We start from the raw sequence: 21,294 nt of genomic DNA on the forward strand, positions 1-21,294 counted from the left end.
ATGGTTTTTCGTTAAAATGAACAGTACCGGGACTTTTTCGTTAAAGTTCCTTAGATAAATGGAAATCAGTGAAATCCAATCTTTGTGAGATGCAAGATCCACAAGTTAGGTGCTTCTTGCATGTAGGAAGCACTTTAGGTGCTTCTCCGAGTTTCATTGACATTTTTACTAAGCGCTTCTCTATAATTCATTGATAATTTTACAAATGATTGATTCCAAAAACGTGTTTAACTATTTTAAAAGCACTTCTAAACGAGTTATTAGGAGTTTATAGCAGAAAAGGTCAAAAGCACATTTATCAAAAGTATTATGAACCGAACTGCTCTCAAGATAAGCACTCTCAAACGGCCAAACTGCTTTCAAAATCAGCAACCTTAAAAAGACTCCATAGTAATTCTGAAACCACGTCCAAACCGGCTGCAATAAGAGAGTCTTCTTTTGAGCTCACAACTTGTCAGTAAAAGTTAATGCTTTTTGAACAAGCTAGATAACATGTATAAATTTCAACTTTCTGCTTGCTTTTATTTGCTTTTGAGCCACTAAATCATTTCAATTTTTGATAAATTCTTTGTCTTCAGTCACATCTAACGTATGTGTTCTCAATTGATCAATGAACAAAGTGATAAAATTCTCGTCCAACCGCACTTTCTAGAACAAATTTTAGTGGGCGGTATGCCGTATGTTAGAAGAAATGAGTATTGATCTCAATTAAAGCAATGATTCATCAATTAAAAGTTCATGATCATTCGTATGTTAATTCATCAAAACACGTTATTATAGTCATTTTTATCAACTCTGTCAGAACTTCCGTCAAAATGAGTCACATGACCTGCACATTAGATTGAGTCAGGGGCAAGTATGGAAAACCAATTAGCAATAGTCTTTCAACTTTAATTCAATTGTAGCAATGGTTTTTTCACCATGACTCATTTTTACAGAAGTTCTAATGAAATTGATGAAAATGATCATAACTGCACGTTTTAATGTGTTAAGCAACTAATGGTCACGAATTTTTAGTTGAAGGATCAATAATCCAATTGGATTAAATTTGAAAGACCATTGCTACAATTTTCTCCATATGTTATTATATAATTGAATGAATTTGGTTTTTCAAGTATCCATCCACTTATATAATAATGTATATCGCATGCTTCCGTGTTCCAAACATTAAAAATCTTTCCACTATTTCCCTTCCCAAAATAGAAGACTATCTGGTGAAATTCCATGTTGATAATCTCTGATTGGATGAAACCTCATTTGAACATGCCTACAATTACCCCTTTTAGCTTATTTTTTTGGGAACTTTAACGAAAATGATCATAAATGTACGTTTTAATGTGTTAAGCAACTAATGGTCACGAATTTTTAGTTGAAGGACCAATAATCCAATTGGATTAAATTTTAGAGACCATTGCTACAAATTTCTCCATATGTTATTATATAATTGAATGAATTTGGTTTTTCAAGTATCCATCCACTTATATAATGACGTATAGCGCATGCTTCCGTGTTCCAAGCACTGAAAATTCTCTCCACTATTTTCCTTCCCAAAATAGAAGACTATCTGGTGAAATTCCATGTTGATAATCTCTGATTGGATGAAACCTCATCTAAACTTGCCTACAGTTACCCCTTTTAGCATATTTTTTTGGGAACTTTAACAAAAATGATCATAACTGAACGTTTTAATGTGTTAAGCGACCAATGGTCACGAATTTTTAGTTGAATGACCAATAATCCAATTGGATTACATTTGAGAGACCATTGCTACAATTTTCTCCATGTATTATTACATAATTGAATGAATTTTGTTTTTCAAGCATCCCTCTACTTATACAATGTCGTATAGCGCATACTTCCATGTTCTGAACACTGAAAAATTTCTTCACTATTTACCTTCCCAAAATAGAAGACTATATGGTGAAATTCCACGTTGATAATCTCTGATTGGATGAAACCTCATTTGAACATGCCTACAGTTACCCCTTTTAGCATTTTTTCTTTCTTGCCAAGTCAATATTCCATCCATGAATAATTAGTAAGTTTATCTTGAAACATCATCATGCCAATTTTGATCAAATTGGGCACTTAATTATGATCTTAGCACAAATTAATCTCTCTCAATTCTCGAATTATGACATTGATTAAACTTTTTCTTTATTTGGTAAGCTTTCATCAATCCCACTTGTTTTTTTTTCTTGTTGGACTATGGAAAATAGAATATGTTCTTATTTTATTACGGGATTTTTTTAATTGATGATCATAAACTTTTGACCTTGTTCAATTTTCCCCAACTTTTAATTTGGTTTTTAGCCGTCATGAATTTTCAATTAGCACCAATAACCACCAATCATCATTTTCATAACAATTTTATGTTTACTGCATCATATACGTCAACAAAATATTACATTCACACGTAATCAATAACTAACTTACGAAAAAAAATCAAGAGGCATTGACAATTCAAAATGGACAATGTTAAGCTTCAGAATTATCGAATAATGACAAAACTAACAATATATGGTCGAGAACACTAACACAAATTGAATAATGTTAAGCTTCAGAATTACCGAATAATGTTAAGCTTCAGAAGTGATTTTCACATTATCTTTTACTTCTCACATATATATTTTTTATTTTTAACCACTTATTTGAGAAAATCAAACGGAATCAATGATCAAATTTAACAAAACCTGTGAAAAGTAAAAAATTCAAGTCCAACGAAAGCTTTGCTTGTTTTGAGGTCAAAAGTCTACCAAACAAAAAGAACCAAACGAAATACAAATAAAATATACAAATGGATCAATGCCCCAAAACAAAACAAAACAAACGCTGGCGTTTGACTCATTCAGTTTACAACAAACCAGGGCAGTGACTGCACTGTTTTCTTGCTAAATTGGTAGGACATAAATTATGAGGATTTAATATTAGGTGGGGTTAAATTCATATAAAATATAAACATAAAGGTTGAAAATTTGTAATTAAAAATAATTAACGGGCAAATCAAAGATTAAGTTGGAGACGAGGGTGCAACAACTTGCTTAAATAATTGGAGGCAGATTGTCTGCCCCTTGTTTGGATGCCTTTCTTATCCTTTCTTATTTTGTGCGATTATAGTTAAGTCACGTCAACATTTTATATTAATTTTTTTTATTGAGATAATAAAATAAAAAATAATATAAATATAAAATATTAACATAATTTAATCATGATCGTATAAATAAAAAGGGATGAGAAATACATCCAAACAGGAGGGTGGAATCGGCGTCCTAAACAATTAGATCTTGTAATTATTTTATTGTGATAAAATAATATTCAAGTGGGTTCTAATTATTTGAGTATAATTATGACCATCTGGGATTAAACAATGGCATTAAAAGTACCTGTCGATATACTAAGCAGTGATGACAGATTGCATCCGCACCGTCCACCTCAGCATCTAGGCTTCCTTCTGGTGGGCCCCAAGAGATGTGGACCGTCGATGGCCTGCAAAACCCGGTCCACTGTGTCTGAATCTGAATATCAATGTACTAGACCAAAATGTCTTAAATGCCCGTGGGCTCGGTCGCGTAGAAAAAGTTTCATGATAATGGGAAATGCTAACGAAACTTTTTAAAAAATGAGATTTTTTTATTCGAATGAGAAAATTTGAGCGTTTGCCGAATTGGTAAGGTAGATGTATCAATCCAATCCATAGGATTCATTCATTAAAAATTTTACCGATGTGAAGACGGGGTAAGATTGTGCTATTTCCTTGTTCAGTGCTCTAGCCTTGGGAGGGATAGCTTCTCTAGGTTCCAGGGATGGCTTCATCTCGGTTGTCAATCTAATCAGCTCCATCAGATCGCTTGCCTTTACTGTGATGTCGGTTTTTCATAATTAACTAGTTATTTGTCTGATGATTATACTATAACATGATTTGTTTTGTTCTAGCCTTCTAGGCGTGGGTGACTCTCTTTCCTCGCTCAGTTTTTCTCACGTAGCTTATCTGTAACGAAGTTTTTTCAGGGCCAATAACGATGGAAAGGGATCTTCTCCTGATTCCTTCATTTTAATCCACCAAGTCCAATGATTAGGACCATTGAATTTGATTCAACGGCTAAATTTATTTTAACTTTTAAAATTGATCCTTATTTGTAACGTTAGATTAAATTTCAATGGTTCAAATCAATTATATTTGATGAATTAAAAGAAAGATATTCAAAGATAGGATCATTTCCAATACCGGTGTTTGATTTACATCAAAAATCTCTTAACCGACTTTTGGAGAGAAAAAGGGTACCGGCCTTTTTGGGCAAACATTATACTATGCATCGCATCTCCTTCTTAAACTTTGGATTTGACCAGTCGACGGTTATTAATCTCGGAACACCATGAGGTCCATGGGATTGCAATGGACTTATGACGCAGGGAATTGAAGCTCTTGGTGGCAGACTCAAGCACGTGCACGCAAGGGGTGCAAGCACCCACATGATTCACGAGGGCATCCGTGACATTTGACCTCCGTTGGTACAGTATTCTACTGTTTGATTTTGATAGATGAAAGAAGGAGACTTACCTAAATTCTATTATGCCTAAATTCTATTATGCCACATTAACATTTCGTATTCGTTATGTCGTGCGGTGTGAAAACGGTAAAACAAATGACATTGTATTACCGATTATAATGTACGATGGCATATCGAGTAATAAGTAAGCCCTTGTGATGGACTAGAAAAACTTACACTAAATATGCATTGTAGCAATTAATAGCATATTATCAGTCGAAAAATTAAGATATGTGATGTTGCGTTCATGTTTCTTTTAGATACCATCAGAAGAATGTGCCCTCGCAACAGATTGTTACTGTAACGGTGATTAAACCCTTAATCACATGATTAAGACGTGATTAAGTTGAGATGTGGACAAGAAAGTTCTTCCACCAGAAGAATGTGCCCTTGCAACAGATTGTTACTGTAACGGTGATTAAACCCTTAATCACATGATTAAGACGTGATTAAGTTGAGATGTGGACATGAAAGTTCTTCTCCCTTACCAATGTAAGTGACACAAACAAGACAGGCTTTTCAAGAGAATCACAAGAAAGCCACTGAGGCCGTGGACAAAACGTTTAGATTGTCTCGTCCACATTTGCTTGCCCATCCTTATCGGCTCAGTGGCATTACTGTAAAATTACAAAAAACACGTCAAATTCCAAAAACCCCGCTTCATTCCGCTGTGAAACGGGGGATTGTGCAGGGGTAAAACTGGCTTTTGACGTAATTAGTATTAGGCAAGGTTTTTGTCCTGATTTAAAAAAGTTTGGTATATTATTGGTTAGAAAAATAGTTTCAAAGTGCAAAAAGACAAGCACCGCCTAGTCCTCCGACAAACGTCGCCTTCTCGCTTCTTGCGACACGTGGACGCCCAGATCTACCCCATCAGCCACGGGATCAGCTTTCGACTCATCGGGTTCGGGTATATCCCCTAACCATGGTTAAAATCCATAGCTTCCTAATTTAACCATGGTTAATGCCGCCGCTTTAACCCGTTTTCAATAAATTTAAGATTTTTCAACTCCGTTCAAATCTCTCTCTCTCTCTGCCTGTATTTCACAAACACGCACACACACTCTCTCTCCCCCCTCTCTTCCATTTCCAGCTATGGAGCCGCGCCGCCTAATGGGACTTTGGCTCTCCGTGTGCGACCTCGAGGACTGAGTTGACTCGGCGTTCCGGGGCAAAGAGTCCATTAATTTAGCTCGAGCAATTTTGTCGGTTTTTCTCGGAAAATTCTCTTTTCTCGGGAAACAATCAGAGTTTTTGTTTATTTTAATCAATCAGAACTGAAACCGTAAGTAGTCAGCTTGTTTTTATAGCTTGTTTGAGAGGCTTTGAGCTCAGAGATTTAAAAATTGGAAAATGGGGGAGCTGGATAATTCCTCATCGCCGTTACCGAAGGTTTCAACGGCTTCCGGCGGCGAAGCCAGTTTAACTTCCTCCGCTCGCGAAGCCATGACTCGTTCGGAGCCGCCGCAAAAGAAAAAGCGAAACCTTCCCGGAATGCCAGGTAGACGACGTCGTTTCTCGATTAGTCTTTAAATTTTGCTAATTTTTGCTATTTAGAGCTGAGCTAGCACGTATTTCCTTGCTAATTTTCGACTTTTTCAGATCCCGAAGCGGATGTGATCACGCTGTCGCCGACGACTCTGCTTGCTACGAACCGTTTCGTGTGCGAGATCTGCAGCAAAGGCTTCCAGCGGGACCAGAACCTGCAGCTCCACCGGCGGGGCCACAACCTGCCGTGGAAGCTGAAGCAGCGGACGAGCAAAGAAGTACGGAAGCGGGTCTACGTCTGCCCCGAGACCTCCTGCGTGCACCACAACCCGACCCGGGCGCTAGGCGACCTGACGGGGATTAAGAAGCACTTTTGTCGAAAGCACGGCGAGAAGAAGTGGCAGTGCGAGCGGTGCTCCAAGAAATACGCAGTGCAGTCCGATTGGAAGGCGCACATGAAGACGTGCGGCACCCGAGAGTACAAATGCGATTGCGGGACTTTATTCTCTAGGTGTGTGTTTGTTTCCCGAGAAAACTTACATTTTCCTTTTCCTTTTCCTTTCCATTTTCGTACATTTTCTCGGGAAACCGCCGGTTATTAATGCGTTGTCGTTTTGTTTTGGGATGGTTGAAGGAGGGATAGCTTCATAACGCACAGGGCGTTCTGCGACGCTTTGGCGGAGGAGAGCGCGAAGGCTCAAACCCTAATGGTTGGGTCCGGCGGAAGTACGAACCCGAGTTCAAATCCGGCTCCGAGTGCAAAGAGTGCGGTGGTGGCGTCGCCGCCTCCACCGCCTCACACACCGTCAAACACGGTGGTGTCTCCGGCCTTGTCTATTCAGAGCTCAGGTAACACTATTTAATAAGGTCAATAAATGCGGTTTATCATTGCGATATGATGAATAATATGACCATTGGCACATCGTGTACGCGAAATTTGTTTTTTATTGTAGTCGGAATACGAATAGTATATTACGGGTTTTTATATAAGTGATGGAAAATTTTATATTTTAAGTTATTAATTTTTTAACGCACATATCCTGTCATTTGTATTGTAACAAGTACATCTTGTGTTTTTGTTACACTGAAAAATCTCTCACTTGATGTGTCAAACGCTAATCTTGGGAGCGCGTCTTGGATACGTAACATGATTGTCGCAGTCCTTTCAACAAAATTCTCAGGTTTTATTATTTTGCACATCTTACAAATAAACTTAGAACTACGCTAGCACTCGGTGACTTGTAAGTTGGTTGAATACGTTCACACTTGTGCTGAAATCCCGAGTTTGATTCTCGTTCTTCTAGATAGCTCTTGCATGAAAAGGAAACTACCGTAGATTGTCGAGAGGAATCAAACTCAATGCGAAGGTGGCCTTACTATGTGTAACTGGCCTAACGTACGTATATGCGTCTCTGTCTAATTACATAGTTAGAAACACATAGGGTTGATTAGTTCTAAAGGGAGTTCAATTTCCTTCTTGAAATACTAAAGAGACTCAAAAGTGGAACTCCTGCCTCTTCATGTTTTTTGCATAATATTTTACAATATTAGCATACGAATTGACGTTAAACTATGAATGACTGAGACTCCTTAAAGAGTCCTACTGTTTTTAGAGTCCTTCTAGCATTACTTTGTAAAAAATAATAATGAAGGCTGTTGGGGTGTTATTTTATCCAACAGGATCCTCTTCGGGTTTTGGTGCAGATTATGGAAATTCGTGAATCGTGTTCGTTCAATATATATCGTGCAGGCAGTTTTTGTCAAATACTATTTGTATTTAATTTAAATAAAAATATTTAAAATAATTTTTAACTTCATGATATATAATGAACAGACATAATTGACGGATATCCGGAATCCTCTTTGAGAGGATCCGGATTCTTTTATGGACTAGGATCTCTCCCCTCTTTTTTCCTTCATTTCCTCTCACATTCTTTTATTTTGTCTTTTTTTTGTTATAAAAAATTACTATAAGATGTTGACGTGGTTTAACTGTGATCGTTTAAATAGAAAGGGAGGGAAAAGGAGGGAAGGAGAAGGTAAAAAGAGAAGAGAGAATCATACTTACTGGGTTTTTGTCTCTACCTTGATGTTGCCCTCGCGTGGGTGAGTAGGCTTTTGTAAAGTTGAAACTTTCACAGTAGTATAGGCATGGGGATGTAGAGAGAGTGAGAGAGAGAGAGAGAGAGAGAGAGAGAGTGGAGTTGTCCCACGGCGACAGGAAAAATGGATGGATGCACGATTGATATGGGAGCTCAGGGATCGAGGAGTATTAGGGTTGAAAAACAAAAAAACGAAAAAATAGAAGAAAAAGTTTGAGGGGAAAGGACGCCATGATTGCCTCTCTCCTTTCTCCTTTTGCACATAAAGCACAAAGATCTCAAAGATTTTTAAGTTGTTTCCAATGAGGGACTTGGGTAGAATTTTCAAACACATTTCCTACATGCTTTATTCATGACTGCACCACTTTGTTGCATTCTGCTTTTTAAGTTTTGATGATCATGATTGCTTGATTGTTTTATGGTGGTTACAGAATTGCCAGAAAACCCAATTGGCCTGTCCCCTCCGGCGCCAGCCACGACATGCTTAACTACCACGGCAATCAGCACCACCTCCATTGCCACCACCTCGACTGGAAATTGCAACAATGGTACTAGTGTATTCGCCAGTGTATTTGCACCTTCCTCCGCTTCAGCGTTGATGACACAGCCACCCCAAGCATCGTCACCGTCCTCATTCACCAATCAAGTATCCACATTGGGCCGCCTGGATGGCTCCACCACAACCTCCGCCATTAATGAACCCACATCACTCTCACTCTCTACCTCCCTTTACCTCTCCAGCACTGGCTTCTCACTGTTTCCAACACCCGATCAACAAGACCACCGCGACTACGCTCAGCCCGCTGCCATGTCCGCCACGGCATTGCTCCAAAAGGCAGCCCAAATGGGTGCTGCAGCATCAAACGCCTCACTGCTTCGTGGGTTCGGGTTGTCCACGACCTCATCCCCGTCTCAAGAAAGTAGCACCACATTGCAGTGGAACAAGAAGCCAGAGAGTGGTGGTGGTGCTCACGTGGGAGCCGAGTTAGGGCTTCAACTTCTCTCAACTGCAAATGTTACCCAATTGAATGATCTAATGATGGGTCCACCTTCGTCGTTCGGGGGCCAGCCCATGACTCGTGACCTTCTTGGGCTGAGCATCGGTAGTGGTGGTGGCGGTGGCGCTTCCACAGGCGGATTTTCTGCTTTCCTGAATTCCTTTGGCGGCAGCGGCGGTGCCTTCAATGTTGCAGCTCCGTACGGAAGTGGAGGAGCGGGCGGTGGAAGCTCGCAGGGAGAATCGTGGGAAGGTGCACAAGATAGAAAGCCCAACATTTAGGCCTCCTGTATTCTGTGCTGGTTATATCATATATTATGTAGTAAACTGCAGAGAAGAATAGCTTCCTTGTTTTTGCGATAGATCGTGCTTTGATTTTTGAAACGTCGCCGTTCTAGATGGAAAAGTTAAATTAAGTTGTACAGGAGCTTGTTCAACCTATGTTATAACACATTGATCGACAAAGTCAACACTTTGTCCTATTCTAAAATATCGTAGCAGTGTGACCATCCCAATTCAAAATTGCTATACTCTAATACTTTCCATATTAAATTTGTACATCTCTCTAAAGATATAGTCCACTGATAATATCACGGACTGCGGCTCTCTAAAAGATAAAAAAAATGTAGGAAGTTTCTAAAAAATAAAAAAATGTAGGAAGTTTTGGGTTCAATATTTTGAGTTGGTGAGTTTATTTGATTGTGGTCACAGGCAAAAGAAAACTTCTTGAGTTCGAAAAAGATGGATAATCGTAGTTTACCATCAATTGTCTTTTTCCTCAAAAGAAAAAAAAATAGTATGAAAAATGTGGTACTTTAGCATTACTCGTCGCAATTAATGCGTTGGAGAAAATCAAAGAAAAGAATTTGGGTAAATTACATTTTACCCTCTTAGATTTCGGTGCAATTACAACCTCATACAACATTTTTAAAGCATTTTAATCTCATACGTTTAGTATTATTATTTTTTTTCAATTTCATACAATCGTTAAAAAATTTGTTAAGTTAACCGTTGAGTAATGATGTGACAAATATGAGATTTCTATTTGTGCTGACGTGACTGTCACATTTATACCACGTGATAAAACACTTAGTAAAAAAATTAAAAAATTTAAAAAATTAATTAAAGAAAAGTAAAAAATTATGCATGAGACGGTGCCGTTTTGCATTGATGAGCACATGGATTTTCTTTTGGTCCTAATGAGCACATGGACTAAATTGATGGCGGTCAAACGAGTCAAATCGGAGCGGATTAAACTGGGACCTCGGTTTAATTTGACACAGTATGGACAACATGCGGGTTGGTCGATCGGTCAGTAGCAAGATGAAGATGTATTTAATTTGTGAACTGGCGGGTTGCATTTGTTGTGTGCTGCTCTGACTAGACCACATGTGGGTCCCATGGTTTTATGGTGTGGTAGGGCACCTGCCTGCTCGGTCGTATCTCTGGTTGGCAGCGGCAACCCTACGGGTGCTAATGGAGGCAGATCGTCTGCACTTCTTTTTGTGTGCGCTTTTTATTCATTTTTATTTGTAAGATTACGGTTAAATTACGTTAATATTTTATATTTTTATTGCTTTATCTTATTATCTTTATAAAAAGATCAGTATAAAATGTTGACATGACTTAATCATGATCACATAAAATAGGAGAGGATAGAAAGAGCACCAAACAGAAGGGCAAACAATCTGCCTCCGGTGCTAATGCCACCCAGCTACCTGTGTTGTTCATCTGGATAAGAGATTTTTAACGTCGAAGACTCAAAACGTTACCAGCAGTTGAAAGGTTTATCGAAAGCGCGTCCCGAAGTGGATGCTCATAACTAACTGAATTACCCCATTTTTTGGATAAGTTTCTTTGTGATATTCAACACTGCCATGAATGCAAATAAGTAGCGGAGTAGAATTTTCTCTTCTCCTATTCTCATCTTAATCCCTCCCCTCCTCTCACATATTTTTTTTTGTCTTATTGTCTCTATAAAAAAAATCAATATAAGATATTAACGTGGTTAGACCGTAATCGTTCAAATAGAAGAGGAGGGAAGAGAAGAGAATCATCCTCCGTATGTAGTACATACAGTGACTTATTTTTACTTCTGATACACATAGGGCAAGCTATATTAATTTTTTTTTTCAATTCCTTTGAGTTGATGATCGAAAATTAAAAAAGTGTGTTAAAAATAAAAATTGATTGTGTAAACAGTACTATCTGATAATAAAATAGTTATAATTAAAAAGAAAAATACGTTTGTGAGGAGTGTCGAAAGAGATTTTTGAAATTTTAATAACAATTTCCTCGTTAAAAACTAACAATTTGTTCAAAAGGATTAGTTGATGTACGTCATGCATGATGTATTAGGAACTAATAAATCTTCATCTTCTCTCTCTGCTTCTGCTAATGATACACTGAGATTATGCATTTCCTTCTCCTCCTTGCTGTTCTTTTACTTCCTCTACTTTTCTTCCTCTCCAAATTTGTAACCTCCACGATATGGGTCCCACTGAGGACGCAACATCACTTCCGGAAGCAAGGCATACGGGGGCCTGCCTACCGTCCGATCTTCGGGAACTCCGCCGAGATCCGCCGTCTGTTCGCGGAAGCTCTCTCAAAGCGGGGCCCTTTTGACCACGACAATCTTCACCGCGCGTCCCCATTTTACCACAGGTGGTCCCGCATGTACGGGAAGAATTTCCTCTACTGGTTCGGGCCCAGGGCCAGGCTGGCAATATCCGATCCCGACATGATCAAGGAAGTGTTGATGGATGCTGGCGGGTCGTTTCGGAAAACACCGTTTACCCCGTTGACTAAAACTTTGTTTGGAGAGGGACTTGTTGGGCTTGAGGGAGAGGAATGGGCCTTCCATAGAAGAATTGTGAACCGGGCCTTCAAAATGGATCGGGTCAAGGTAATTACTCTACGAACCCACTTAATTGAATGGAGATTACCAAAATGGGCTTTCATTTTAAGCAATCTAAATTTTAGTCCTGTGATTTTGACTGAGTAATGCTAGCGAGACTTAATTTGTTGATTAAATTTTGTAAACTAAATGACATGAAAGTTGGTGATTGAATTATTACTTAATCGGTATAAATGTGCTCATTTTTTATTGGTGACACTTCATTTAGTTTGTTAATTTAATCTAACAATCTCGCATTATATTTACTCATGAGATATAAACATTAGCCCACATAAACAAGAAAAACAAAATATATATAAAAAAAAAAAAAAAAAAAGGGGGATATAAATCTTACTCTTCGTAGTTTAAGTATAATTCGTGGATACTTCAATTAGCTTGCAAGCGAGATATGCAAGGGTAAATTGGATTTTTAATGTTTAGAAATGCTTAGTGTACTTGGAGTTAACGGAATATTTGACGCAAAGCTGAGTGCAGTAACGTTTTAGGATTCATGCAACCGATCCCATTTAGTGGGATGAGACTATTATTGTTATTGTTGTTGCAGAAATAATTAGTAAACTACACGAGTTAACAACTGAACTTTGAACTAAGCTTAGGATAGGGAACCTAATTATACTTTACCCTTTATATCATGATATGCAAGATTAAGCGTACGAAGCTCTTTTGCTCATAAGTTAGTCTTGAGGTACTTTGGCAAGTGCTTTTACATCTAAAAGCACTTTTGAATTTTTTTTTTTATCAAGCTCTTTTGGAAACGATTTTAGTTATGGCGTTTAGTAGGTATCAAATGACACCATCTTAAATCTTTTTATTTGCATTGTTGTTGGGGGGCTCTTTTCTGCAATGCAGGGTTGGGTGCCAGATATTGTGGGGAGTACCATGAAGATGTTGGAGAAGTGGGAGAATGTAAGAGGAGGGAGAGATGAGTTTGAAATCGATGTGCACAAAGAACTTCATGAGCTCTCAGCAGACGTGATATCAAGGACAGCTTTCGGAACCAGCTTTGAGGAGGGAAAGCGTGTTTTCGACTTACAAGAACAACAAATGCATCTGTTCTCCAAGGCTGTCAGGAGCATCTACATTCCGGGATTCAGGTGACTTTCCTTCAAAAGCGAAATGTGATTGATTCCAAACTCATTGAATTCTTTTGAATGCAGGTTTTTGCCTACCAAGAATAACCGAGAAAGGTGGAGACTCGACAAGGAAACTCGCGAATCAATACGGATCTTGATCGCGAATAACTGCAAAAGAAGTGAAGATTCGACAAATCTGCTTAGTCTGTTGATGTCTCCTTGCAAGAATCAGGATGGACAAGAGGTGAAATTAGAGACAGAGGAAGTTGTAGATGAGTGCAAGACCTTCTACTTTGCAGGAAAGGAAACGACTGCTAATCTTCTAAGCTGGGCACTTCTGCTCTTGGCAAAGCATCAGGAATGGCAAGACAAAGCTAGGGAAGAAATAATTCGCGTGTCGGGGGACAATAAGCTTCCGGTTGCAGATAATTTGAATGACCTCAAAATTGTAAGTTCTGTAAAATCTTTCCTTTTTATATGTATCAATGCTGGGAAGAAAGTTAATTTTTGTACTTAAATTGCACAATTAGTTTGCTGCATCCCCATACATGTTTATTTTCCATCCCGTTTTGAACAGGTTAGCATGATCGTTAACGAAACACTTAGGCTCTACCCTCCGGCGGTTATGATTATGAGGCAAGCAACAAAGAAGGTTAAGCTTGGGAGCCTGGACATTCCTGCAGACACACAGCTTTATTTGGCCTTGACCGCCGTCCATCACGACACCGAGATATGGGGAGAAGATGCTAACGAGTTCAACCCGCTGAGGTTTTCCGAGCCTCGAAGCCATTTAGCCTCGTACTTTCCATTTGGTCTGGGTCCTCGAATCTGTGCAGGCCAAAATTTGGCTCTTGTTGAAGCAAAACTTGTGTTAGCAATCGTCATCCGGCGCTATTCTTTCAGGGTGTCTCCAACATATGTTCATGCCCCTACGTTGCTCATAACCTTGCAGCCACAGTATGGCGCTCAAATCCTCTTTAGCAGGATTTCAAATTGAAGATTCTAATTAGGGTTTTATTTATCTTATTGTACAATGAAGCTTCAGAAAACAGATTCCTAAAGTCATATTGTAACCATATGTGATTGTATTTTCTACGAAATTTCCCCTTATTTTCGGCGACGTTAAGGCTGTAAGTTGAATTTCACTTGTGACTTTGATTGTTCTCTTACATTAAGTTCGAATTTTCCTTCCACACTAATTACTTGAAATAAAAAGAAACCGCGTAAGTTAAGTATAGAAGATATAAGAAACAAGTAGGCTAAATATCCAAAATGGTCTTTAAGATTTGCATAATCAATAGAAAGGTACCATTATCTTTGTCTCATCTTAAAAAAAATGGTGTCATGAATATGCCTCTAATATAATTAGATAGATAAAGAATAGTAATTTATTACTCGTTTGGCTAAATATCCAAAATAGTCTCTAAGATTTGTATAATCAATATAAATGGTCCCGAGATTGTCCAAACGACTAAGAATATAATTAGATTGATTATGCAAATCTCAAGTACCATTTTGGATATTTAGCCAAATGAGAAATAAATTACTATTCTTTATCTATCTAATTATATTGGAGGTAGATTCATGACACCATTTTTTTACACAAATTTTGACACATTTTTGTAAGATCCACTTCGTAATGTATTTTAACGATCTGTGACACTACTTAGCATAGGTGGTTTAGTATGGGATCTCAAACCGAAAATGGGATCTTGAATCCCAAACTGAAAATTTTTGGGACGGGAATTTGAAGACTAATCCTGAACCGAAATTTTGGTATTTCCAATTTTCAATATTCTCGAAATGCTTTCGGTATTTCGAGATGGATCGGGATTAATTTTTGACTTTTGAACTTTTGGGTTAAAATTTGAGATTTTTTTAATGTGGGCCAAAATTTGGGCTTTTGGCCTAAAATTTTGTTCCAAATTTCATATCAATTGAAATTTATGTTTTTAATCTCATATTAATTTTAAATTTCATACCAAGTTGAATTGATGTTCGAAAGTTTTAAACTACTTAATTTCATACTTCTGTTTCTAATATAATCTACCACCAAACTACTTAAATTCAACATTTAACATATATGCAAACAAAATAAATATATATGTTTTTTCGGTTCGGTTCGAGATTTTCAGATCATTGAATATGTAATACCGATTCTTCCGAAAGGTTTGGAATTGGTTCAGTATGGATCCCAAAAATTTCGCTATTATCAATTTGAAAATTTTTCGGTATGGGATCAAAATTTTTTTATTTGATTTGGGATTTCCGAAAAAAATTTCCAGCCCTAATTATCAACTAACAAGTTGTTTTATCAAGCAGATTACGTTGGTGTACGTCACGCATGATGTATTTAGGAACTTAATTGTCCTCTCTCCCCTCTCTCTCTCTCTATCTCTCTCTCTCTCTTCTTCTGAGATTTCACGATGCATTTCCTTCTCCTTGCAGTTCTTTTACTGCCTCTCCTTTTCTTCCTCTTCAAATTTGTAAACTCCACGTTGTGGGTCCCACTGAGGACGCAACATCACTTCCGAAGGCAAAGGCATACAGGGGCCTGCCCACCGTCCGATCCTTGGGAACTCTGCCGAGATCCGCCGGCTGTCCTCGGAATCTCTCTCAAAGCGGGGTCGTTTTGACCACGACACGCTTCCCCGCGCGTCCCAACATTACCACAAGTGGTCCCGCACATACGGGACGAATTTCCTGTACTGGTTCGGGCCCAGGGCCAGGCTGGCAATATCCGAACCTGACATAATCAAGGAAGTGTTGATGAATACGAGTGGGTCGTTTCGGAAATTACCGTTTACCCCTTTAACAAAAACTTTGTTTGGAGAGGGACTTTTTGGGCTTGTCGGAGAAGAATGGGCTTTTCATAGAAGGATGGTAAACCAGGCCTTTAAAATGGAGCGGGTCAAGGTAATTACTCTATTAACCCAATTAAGAGAAGTCCACCCCCAAGGCAATAATTTCTCCATCAATTGAGCAAAGGTAATTCTTGCCTTAATGAATAGTAATTTTTTAAATAGGCCTTTATTCTGTAAATAAATTGTGTGGGTAATTCACCTTAAAATTAATATTATGTTCAATTTTGAATGAGACTTTTAACCAATTTCGTCATATTACGTGTCATTTTCTTAAGAAATAATCCCTTCTCGGTCGACCCACAGTTCATATTCTCCTTTTTTTTCTTTTTTCTTTTTTGTATTTTTTTATAATTTTAAACATTTTTTACTAACATAATTAATATGGATTGTTGGATGACATTTTTTTTTTCAATCCAAGAGTGCAGGTTGTGCCACATAGTCACAATGTCTTTTTCCAGATATATCCTTTTTTTGTTTTTTTTTTTCTAATTAAAAAAAAATCAAAATTACCATGGGCCGTTGAATTTGGGAAATCCAACATCCCATGTTCGCAAATGGCGTAAGTGCCTGTAGTGCGGGCCTCACCGATTGCATTTTGTTGGACAACTAGACGTCATGCGCGAGTGAAACGTACTCATCTGGCACAAAAAAAAAAAAAAAAAAAAAAAAATGGGTGACGTCACATGACCTCAGACGCACAATGAGTTTATTTTTACTGAACTCCTTAGTTCGGTGGTCTTGGGCCCACCTGTGGTCAGACTTATTAGGCTGGGTGGTAAGGAAGATGATTGTTGGGCTTTGGGGGACAATTGGGTGGGGATGAACTTGTTCTAATAACATGGAGATTCCTAAAATGGGCTTTTCATTTTAGGCATTATTATTCGGCGTACATGAATTTAGTCGCTTCATCATTATAGTTTCAGTTGTCGTTCTTTGATTATTGTAGTTTATTAATTTTAACAGTTTAAGTATTTTTTTTTTTTAAGAAGAGGAACTTTTAGGGTACGAAGAATATTGATATTAAAAAAAGAACACACATAAAAAATGAAATGACATAAACCTTACTCTTTTTCTAAAAGATAATACAAGAAAAAGAGAAGACATAGACCTTACCTTTTTCACAATTGAAGTATAATTTGTGTATATTACAATTAAGCTTGCAAGCGAGATGTGCAAGGATAAGTTGGATTTTTTATGTTTAGAAATAATTAGTAAATTACACAAGTTAAAAGTCCCGACAGCTGAACTTTGTACTAAGCTTAATGATATAGGTAATGATATTTTAGCCTTTATATCATAGTAAGCAAGATTAAGCGTAAGAAGTTCCTTTCCTTTGCTCATAAGTGATTCTTCAACTAAGAGCACTTTTTTAAGTTTTTCTATCAAATGCTTTCGGAAACGATGGCTTTTAGTAGGTATCAAATGACAACATCTTATATCGTTTAGTTTGATGCATTTGTTGGGGTTTCTTATGGAATGCAGGGTTGGGTACCAGAAATTGTGGGGAGTACCATGAAAATGTTTGAGAAGTGGGAGAATGTAAGAGGAGGGACAGATGAGTTCGAAATCGATGTGCACAAAGACCTTCATGACCTCTCAGCGGACGTGATATCAAGGACAGCTTTCGGAACCAGTTTTGAGGAAGGAAAGCGAGTTTTCGACTTACAAGAACAACAAATGCATTTGTTCACCAAGGGAGCCAGGAGTATCTACATTCCGGGATTCAGGTGACTTTCCTTCCAAAATTCAACGGCGAAATGTGACTAATTCCAAACTCGTTGACTTCTTTTGAATGCAGGTTTTTGCCTACCAAGAATAACCGAGAAGGGTGGAAACTCGACATGGAAACTCGTGAATCAATACGGATGTTGATCGTGAGTAACTGCGAAAGAAGTGAAGATTCAACAAATCTGCTTAGTCTGTTGATGTCTCCTTACAAGAATCAGGACGGCAAAGAGGAGAAATTAGGGATAGAGGAAGTTATAGATGAGTGCAAGACCTTCTAATTTGCAGGAAAGGAAACGACTGCTAATCTTCTGAGCTGGGCGCTTCTGCTCTTGGCAAAGCATCAGGAATGACAAGACAAAGCTAGGGAAGAAATCATTCGCATGTCGGGGGACAATAAGCTTCCGGTTGCAGATAATTTTAATGACCTCAAGATCGTAAGTTCCATGCAGTCTTTCCTATGTACATGTACCAATGCTGGGAAGAAATTTAATTTTGTACTTGATAGGATTTTTAGTACTTGCCCAAATAGGGTTAAAATCACTAAAAATACTTACAAGAATTACAAGGTAATTGTTGTATAAATGCTCATGCAAGGTCGTTGTCCCCAAAGATTGTTTGACTAATTTTGTAATTAAACTAACTCTTGATTAACTATTAAAACATATTTTATCAAAGAATTGAGATTTATGAATTTAAAAAGATTAGATAAACAATAAAAGAAATCTGAAAGTCTACAAATAATAACAGCAAAGAAGAAAAACGTTTTTATAAAATTAACAATTTGAAGAAATCTAGGGTTTAGCCATCATCGTCACGATCCTATGCAATTCCATCAATTACTTATGAATTTCCACATACATGCTTTGAAGGTTAGGTTTTCCTAATACATATTTCCTTGTGATGTTCAAGTGAAAACGTATATCTAACATGCAATCCGTCTGTGATGTTCAGATCAAATATAAACATGTAAGACTCATTAAGTTTCGTGAAAATCCTCTGAAAAACCATGCAACCCTTAAGAGCGTGATGTTCGCCTTAAGTGAACTTACAATTACCAATTACAAGAAGTCCTCCTCAATTTCAGGGTGATGTTCCAATAGAAATTGCATCAAATTACTTGTCTAAATGTCCTAATGGTGATCAATCATCAAAATATATAGATAGTTTTAATCGCGGTAATTAATAATTCAAAGAAAACATGCATCCATTCATAAGCAAATTAATAAAATCACATATTCATACTAAGACTTATGGCCTAACCCTAGCAAAGGAATTAGTTACGCATACTCATAATAAAAATCACAGAAAATATTCTTAGAATGAAAACACCTTGAAGTAGAAAATTTGAAAGCCTTTGAAAACCCTAGCAAAGCTCTCTGTCTCCAAAGTTGAATAAAGGAAGCGTAGCCTAAAACTAAGAACGGCAAAGCAATATAATTGCTAAGCCATGGCACAAATCCTAAAACATAGGTCTCTTATTCCAACTAGGAACTAAATAATAAAATAAAATACTTAGAAAATAAAGTCTTAATTAAACTAGGAAACACTGCAAGGGAACTGTCCAGCCACGTTTTAACCTCAGACATCCTCTAAATCCGGTCCATAATAGCTTGTTTTGAAGATCGGGACATTCTGAACATATCTCTAGAAGGCCACGAACCCATCCGAGGTCATCTTGGGTTTCAAAAACGCAATTCAAACTCAAAACGTCACTATTCCAGCATCGTACATCGCTCATTTATTTTATTGCCAGAAAATAACTGCTTGGTGGAAAAATATGATATTTTGACATGATCAAACTAAGCGACTCACAAACATCCTCCAACTAGAATTACTCTAAAATTCGTCCATTTGACCATGTTTTGCTCTAGAGGTAGTCAAAAGTCTTATATTGAAAATACAATTCAAAGTATCAAAATTCTTTCAAAATACTAACTAAAATATACTAAGAATAAGGTAAAATATATGATATGAAATTGACTCATCAGTACTTATTTGCTGCAACCCCATATCTTGTTTATTTTCTGTCCCGTTTTGAACGGGTTAGCTGATCATTAACGAAACGCTTAGGCTCTACCCGCCGGCGGTGATGCTTTTGAGGCAAGCAACAAAGAAGGTTAAGCTTGGGAGCCTGGACATTCTTGCACACGCACAGTTTTATTTGGCCTTGACCACCGTCCATCACGACACTGAGATATGGGGAGAAGATGCTAACGAGTTCAACCCGCTGAGTTTTTCCGAGCCTCAAAGCCATTTAGCCTCGTACTTTCCATTTGGTTTGGGTCCTCGAATCCGTGCAGGCCAATATTTGGCTCTTGTTGAAGCATCAGAACACAGATATCTTAAGTCATATTGCAACCATATGTGATTGTATTTTCTACGAACTTCCCTTTATTTCCGGTGACTTTAAGATTGTAAGTGGAATTTGACTTGTAACTTTGGTCGATTCTTTTTGCATTCAAGTTCGAATTTTCCTTCTGCACTAATTACCTCATTTTAGAATATTGAATTGTCAACAAGAAAAAGATGCAAACTCGACATCAGTCACACTGCTATGGAGAGGAATAGTAGTTACTTGAAGTGAAAGAAACCGCGTAAGTCAAGAATAGGAGAGTTCCGAAATAAGTAATGGAACAACTATTCTTTTGTCAATCTAACTTTAATATCCTTAATAATAAATTAAGAATTTTAACGGGAGACGTATATACTTTCCACTCCGTTTTCGTTCGTGTTTAGTAAGCTCATGGAAATTTAGTAGTACAGCTGAGCAGGCCAAAAAAAGAAGAAAAAAAAGATGTTTCTTAGGCTGTCAGAGACTCAGAAAGTTCAACCCTTTACATTTTCCGGTAAAATAAAGAAAGTTCAACACTTGTTTGCACGAACAAAAACGCGTCCTCCCCTGCTCTAAATGTTATGGAATAAGGGCATTTCAAAGACGGAGGATCTCTTTTCACCTAATTCATCTAGTTTGGAATCTGGATCGTTGAAATTTGATCTAACGGCTATGTAGTCGTTATTATCACTTTTAAAGGGGTTCTTTATTTATAACCGTTAGATCAGATTTCAACTGCTCGGATGCCAAACTAAGTGGATTAGGTGGAAAGGAATCCAGAGATGATCCCTTTCCTTCTAAGACCATCTCTAACCCATTAGATAAAATTTAAAATAAAAGCCTTAAACTTCCCAAACCATCTTTAATCATTGGGCTAAAATAAGTCATAGAGAGAAAATATATTTTTGGGCTAGATTCTTCCCAAGATTTAAGTCTAACTTAAATTATTTTGAACCCACAAAACTGTCATATTTCAAACATTTATTTATTTATTTATTACTTATAATCTAACTGCTGTTATCAAATGAGATCAAATCTAATGGTAAAAAAAAAAAAAAAATTGAGTGCCCAAAATTAAATATAACATCTTAAATAATTTAAGAAAATTATTTAAATCAAATTTCACTTAAAACTTTATAAATACCTATGTATTTGTATGATTTTTAATTATTTATCGAAATTTAAATATTTTTAGAATAAAATGTTCATAAAAATAAATTAGGATAATCTACATAAATTTTATTTT

At 37.3% G+C, this 21,294-nt stretch overlaps 3 protein-coding genes and 1 long non-coding RNA gene across 4 annotated transcripts; all 4 read left to right on the top strand.

Moving 5' to 3' along the window:
* Nucleotides 1-5,560: 5,560 nt before the first annotated feature.
* LOC103955421 (zinc finger protein GAI-ASSOCIATED FACTOR 1) lies at nt 5,561-9,649 on the top strand. Its single transcript, XM_009367312.3, has 4 exons — nt 5,561-6,048; nt 6,150-6,546; nt 6,670-6,884; nt 8,569-9,649. The coding sequence occupies exons 1-4, from the start codon at nt 5,901-5,903 to the stop codon at nt 9,414-9,416; spliced, it is 1,608 nt and encodes a 535-aa protein (XP_009365587.1). The 5' UTR covers nt 5,561-5,900; the 3' UTR covers nt 9,417-9,649.
* Nucleotides 6,891-7,724, top strand: LOC125479231. The gene is made up of 2 exons (XR_007259892.1): nt 6,891-7,216; nt 7,340-7,724. It is a non-coding gene; the product is annotated as an uncharacterized LOC125479231 (long non-coding RNA).
* Nucleotides 9,650-11,500: 1,851 nt separating the features above from the next.
* On the top strand, nt 11,501-14,317 carry LOC103955422 (cytochrome P450 734A1). Its single transcript, XM_009367315.3, has 4 exons — nt 11,501-12,039; nt 12,901-13,145; nt 13,209-13,572; nt 13,702-14,317. The coding sequence occupies exons 1-4, from the start codon at nt 11,548-11,550 to the stop codon at nt 14,119-14,121; spliced, it is 1,521 nt and encodes a 506-aa protein (XP_009365590.1). The 5' UTR covers nt 11,501-11,547; the 3' UTR covers nt 14,122-14,317.
* A 1,200-nt stretch (nt 14,318-15,517) lies between these two features.
* LOC103955488 (cytochrome P450 734A1-like) lies at nt 15,518-18,372 on the top strand. The gene is made up of 3 exons (XM_048588289.1): nt 15,518-16,040; nt 17,471-17,715; nt 17,787-18,372. Exons 1-3 carry the CDS (start codon nt 15,894-15,896, stop codon nt 17,992-17,994), a joined length of 600 nt encoding a protein of 199 aa, XP_048444246.1. The 5' UTR covers nt 15,518-15,893; the 3' UTR covers nt 17,995-18,372.
* Nucleotides 18,373-21,294: the final 2,922 nt, after the last annotated feature.

The sequence above is a fragment of a genome, unplaced genomic scaffold (genome assembly GCF_019419815.1).
Source record: "Pyrus x bretschneideri cultivar Hongxiangsu unplaced genomic scaffold, Pyrus_bretschneideri_v1 Contig28, whole genome shotgun sequence".
Lineage (NCBI taxonomy): Eukaryota > Viridiplantae > Streptophyta > Magnoliopsida > Rosales > Rosaceae > Pyrus > Pyrus x bretschneideri.

What these genes read in the sequence shown, in the direction of transcription:
- LOC103955421 (XM_009367312.3), top strand. Translation starts at nt 5,901, where the DNA reads ATGGGGGAGCTGGATAATTCCTCATCGCCGTTACCGAAGGTTTCAACG. An exon ending in AAACCTTCCCGGAATGCCAG is followed by an intron (nt 6,049 to 6,149) that starts GTAGACGACGTC and finishes CGACTTTTTCAG; the next exon opens with ATCCCGAAGCGGATGTGATC. An exon ending in TGCGGGACTTTATTCTCTAG is followed by an intron (nt 6,547 to 6,669) that starts GTGTGTGTTTGT and finishes GGATGGTTGAAG; the next exon opens with GAGGGATAGCTTCATAACGC.
- LOC103955488 (XM_048588289.1), top strand. Translation starts at nt 15,894, where the DNA reads ATGAATACGAGTGGGTCGTTTCGGAAATTACCGTTTACCCCTTTAACA. An exon ending in TTAAAATGGAGCGGGTCAAG is followed by an intron (nt 16,041 to 17,470) that starts GTAATTACTCTA and finishes TATGGAATGCAG; the next exon opens with GGTTGGGTACCAGAAATTGT. An exon ending in ATCTACATTCCGGGATTCAG is followed by an intron (nt 17,716 to 17,786) that starts GTGACTTTCCTT and finishes TTTTGAATGCAG; the next exon opens with GTTTTTGCCTACCAAGAATA.
- LOC103955422 (XM_009367315.3), top strand. Translation starts at nt 11,548, where the DNA reads ATGCATTTCCTTCTCCTCCTTGCTGTTCTTTTACTTCCTCTACTTTTC. An exon ending in TCAAAATGGATCGGGTCAAG is followed by an intron (nt 12,040 to 12,900) that starts GTAATTACTCTA and finishes TCTGCAATGCAG; the next exon opens with GGTTGGGTGCCAGATATTGT. An exon ending in ATTTGAATGACCTCAAAATT is followed by an intron (nt 13,573 to 13,701) that starts GTAAGTTCTGTA and finishes CGTTTTGAACAG; the next exon opens with GTTAGCATGATCGTTAACGA.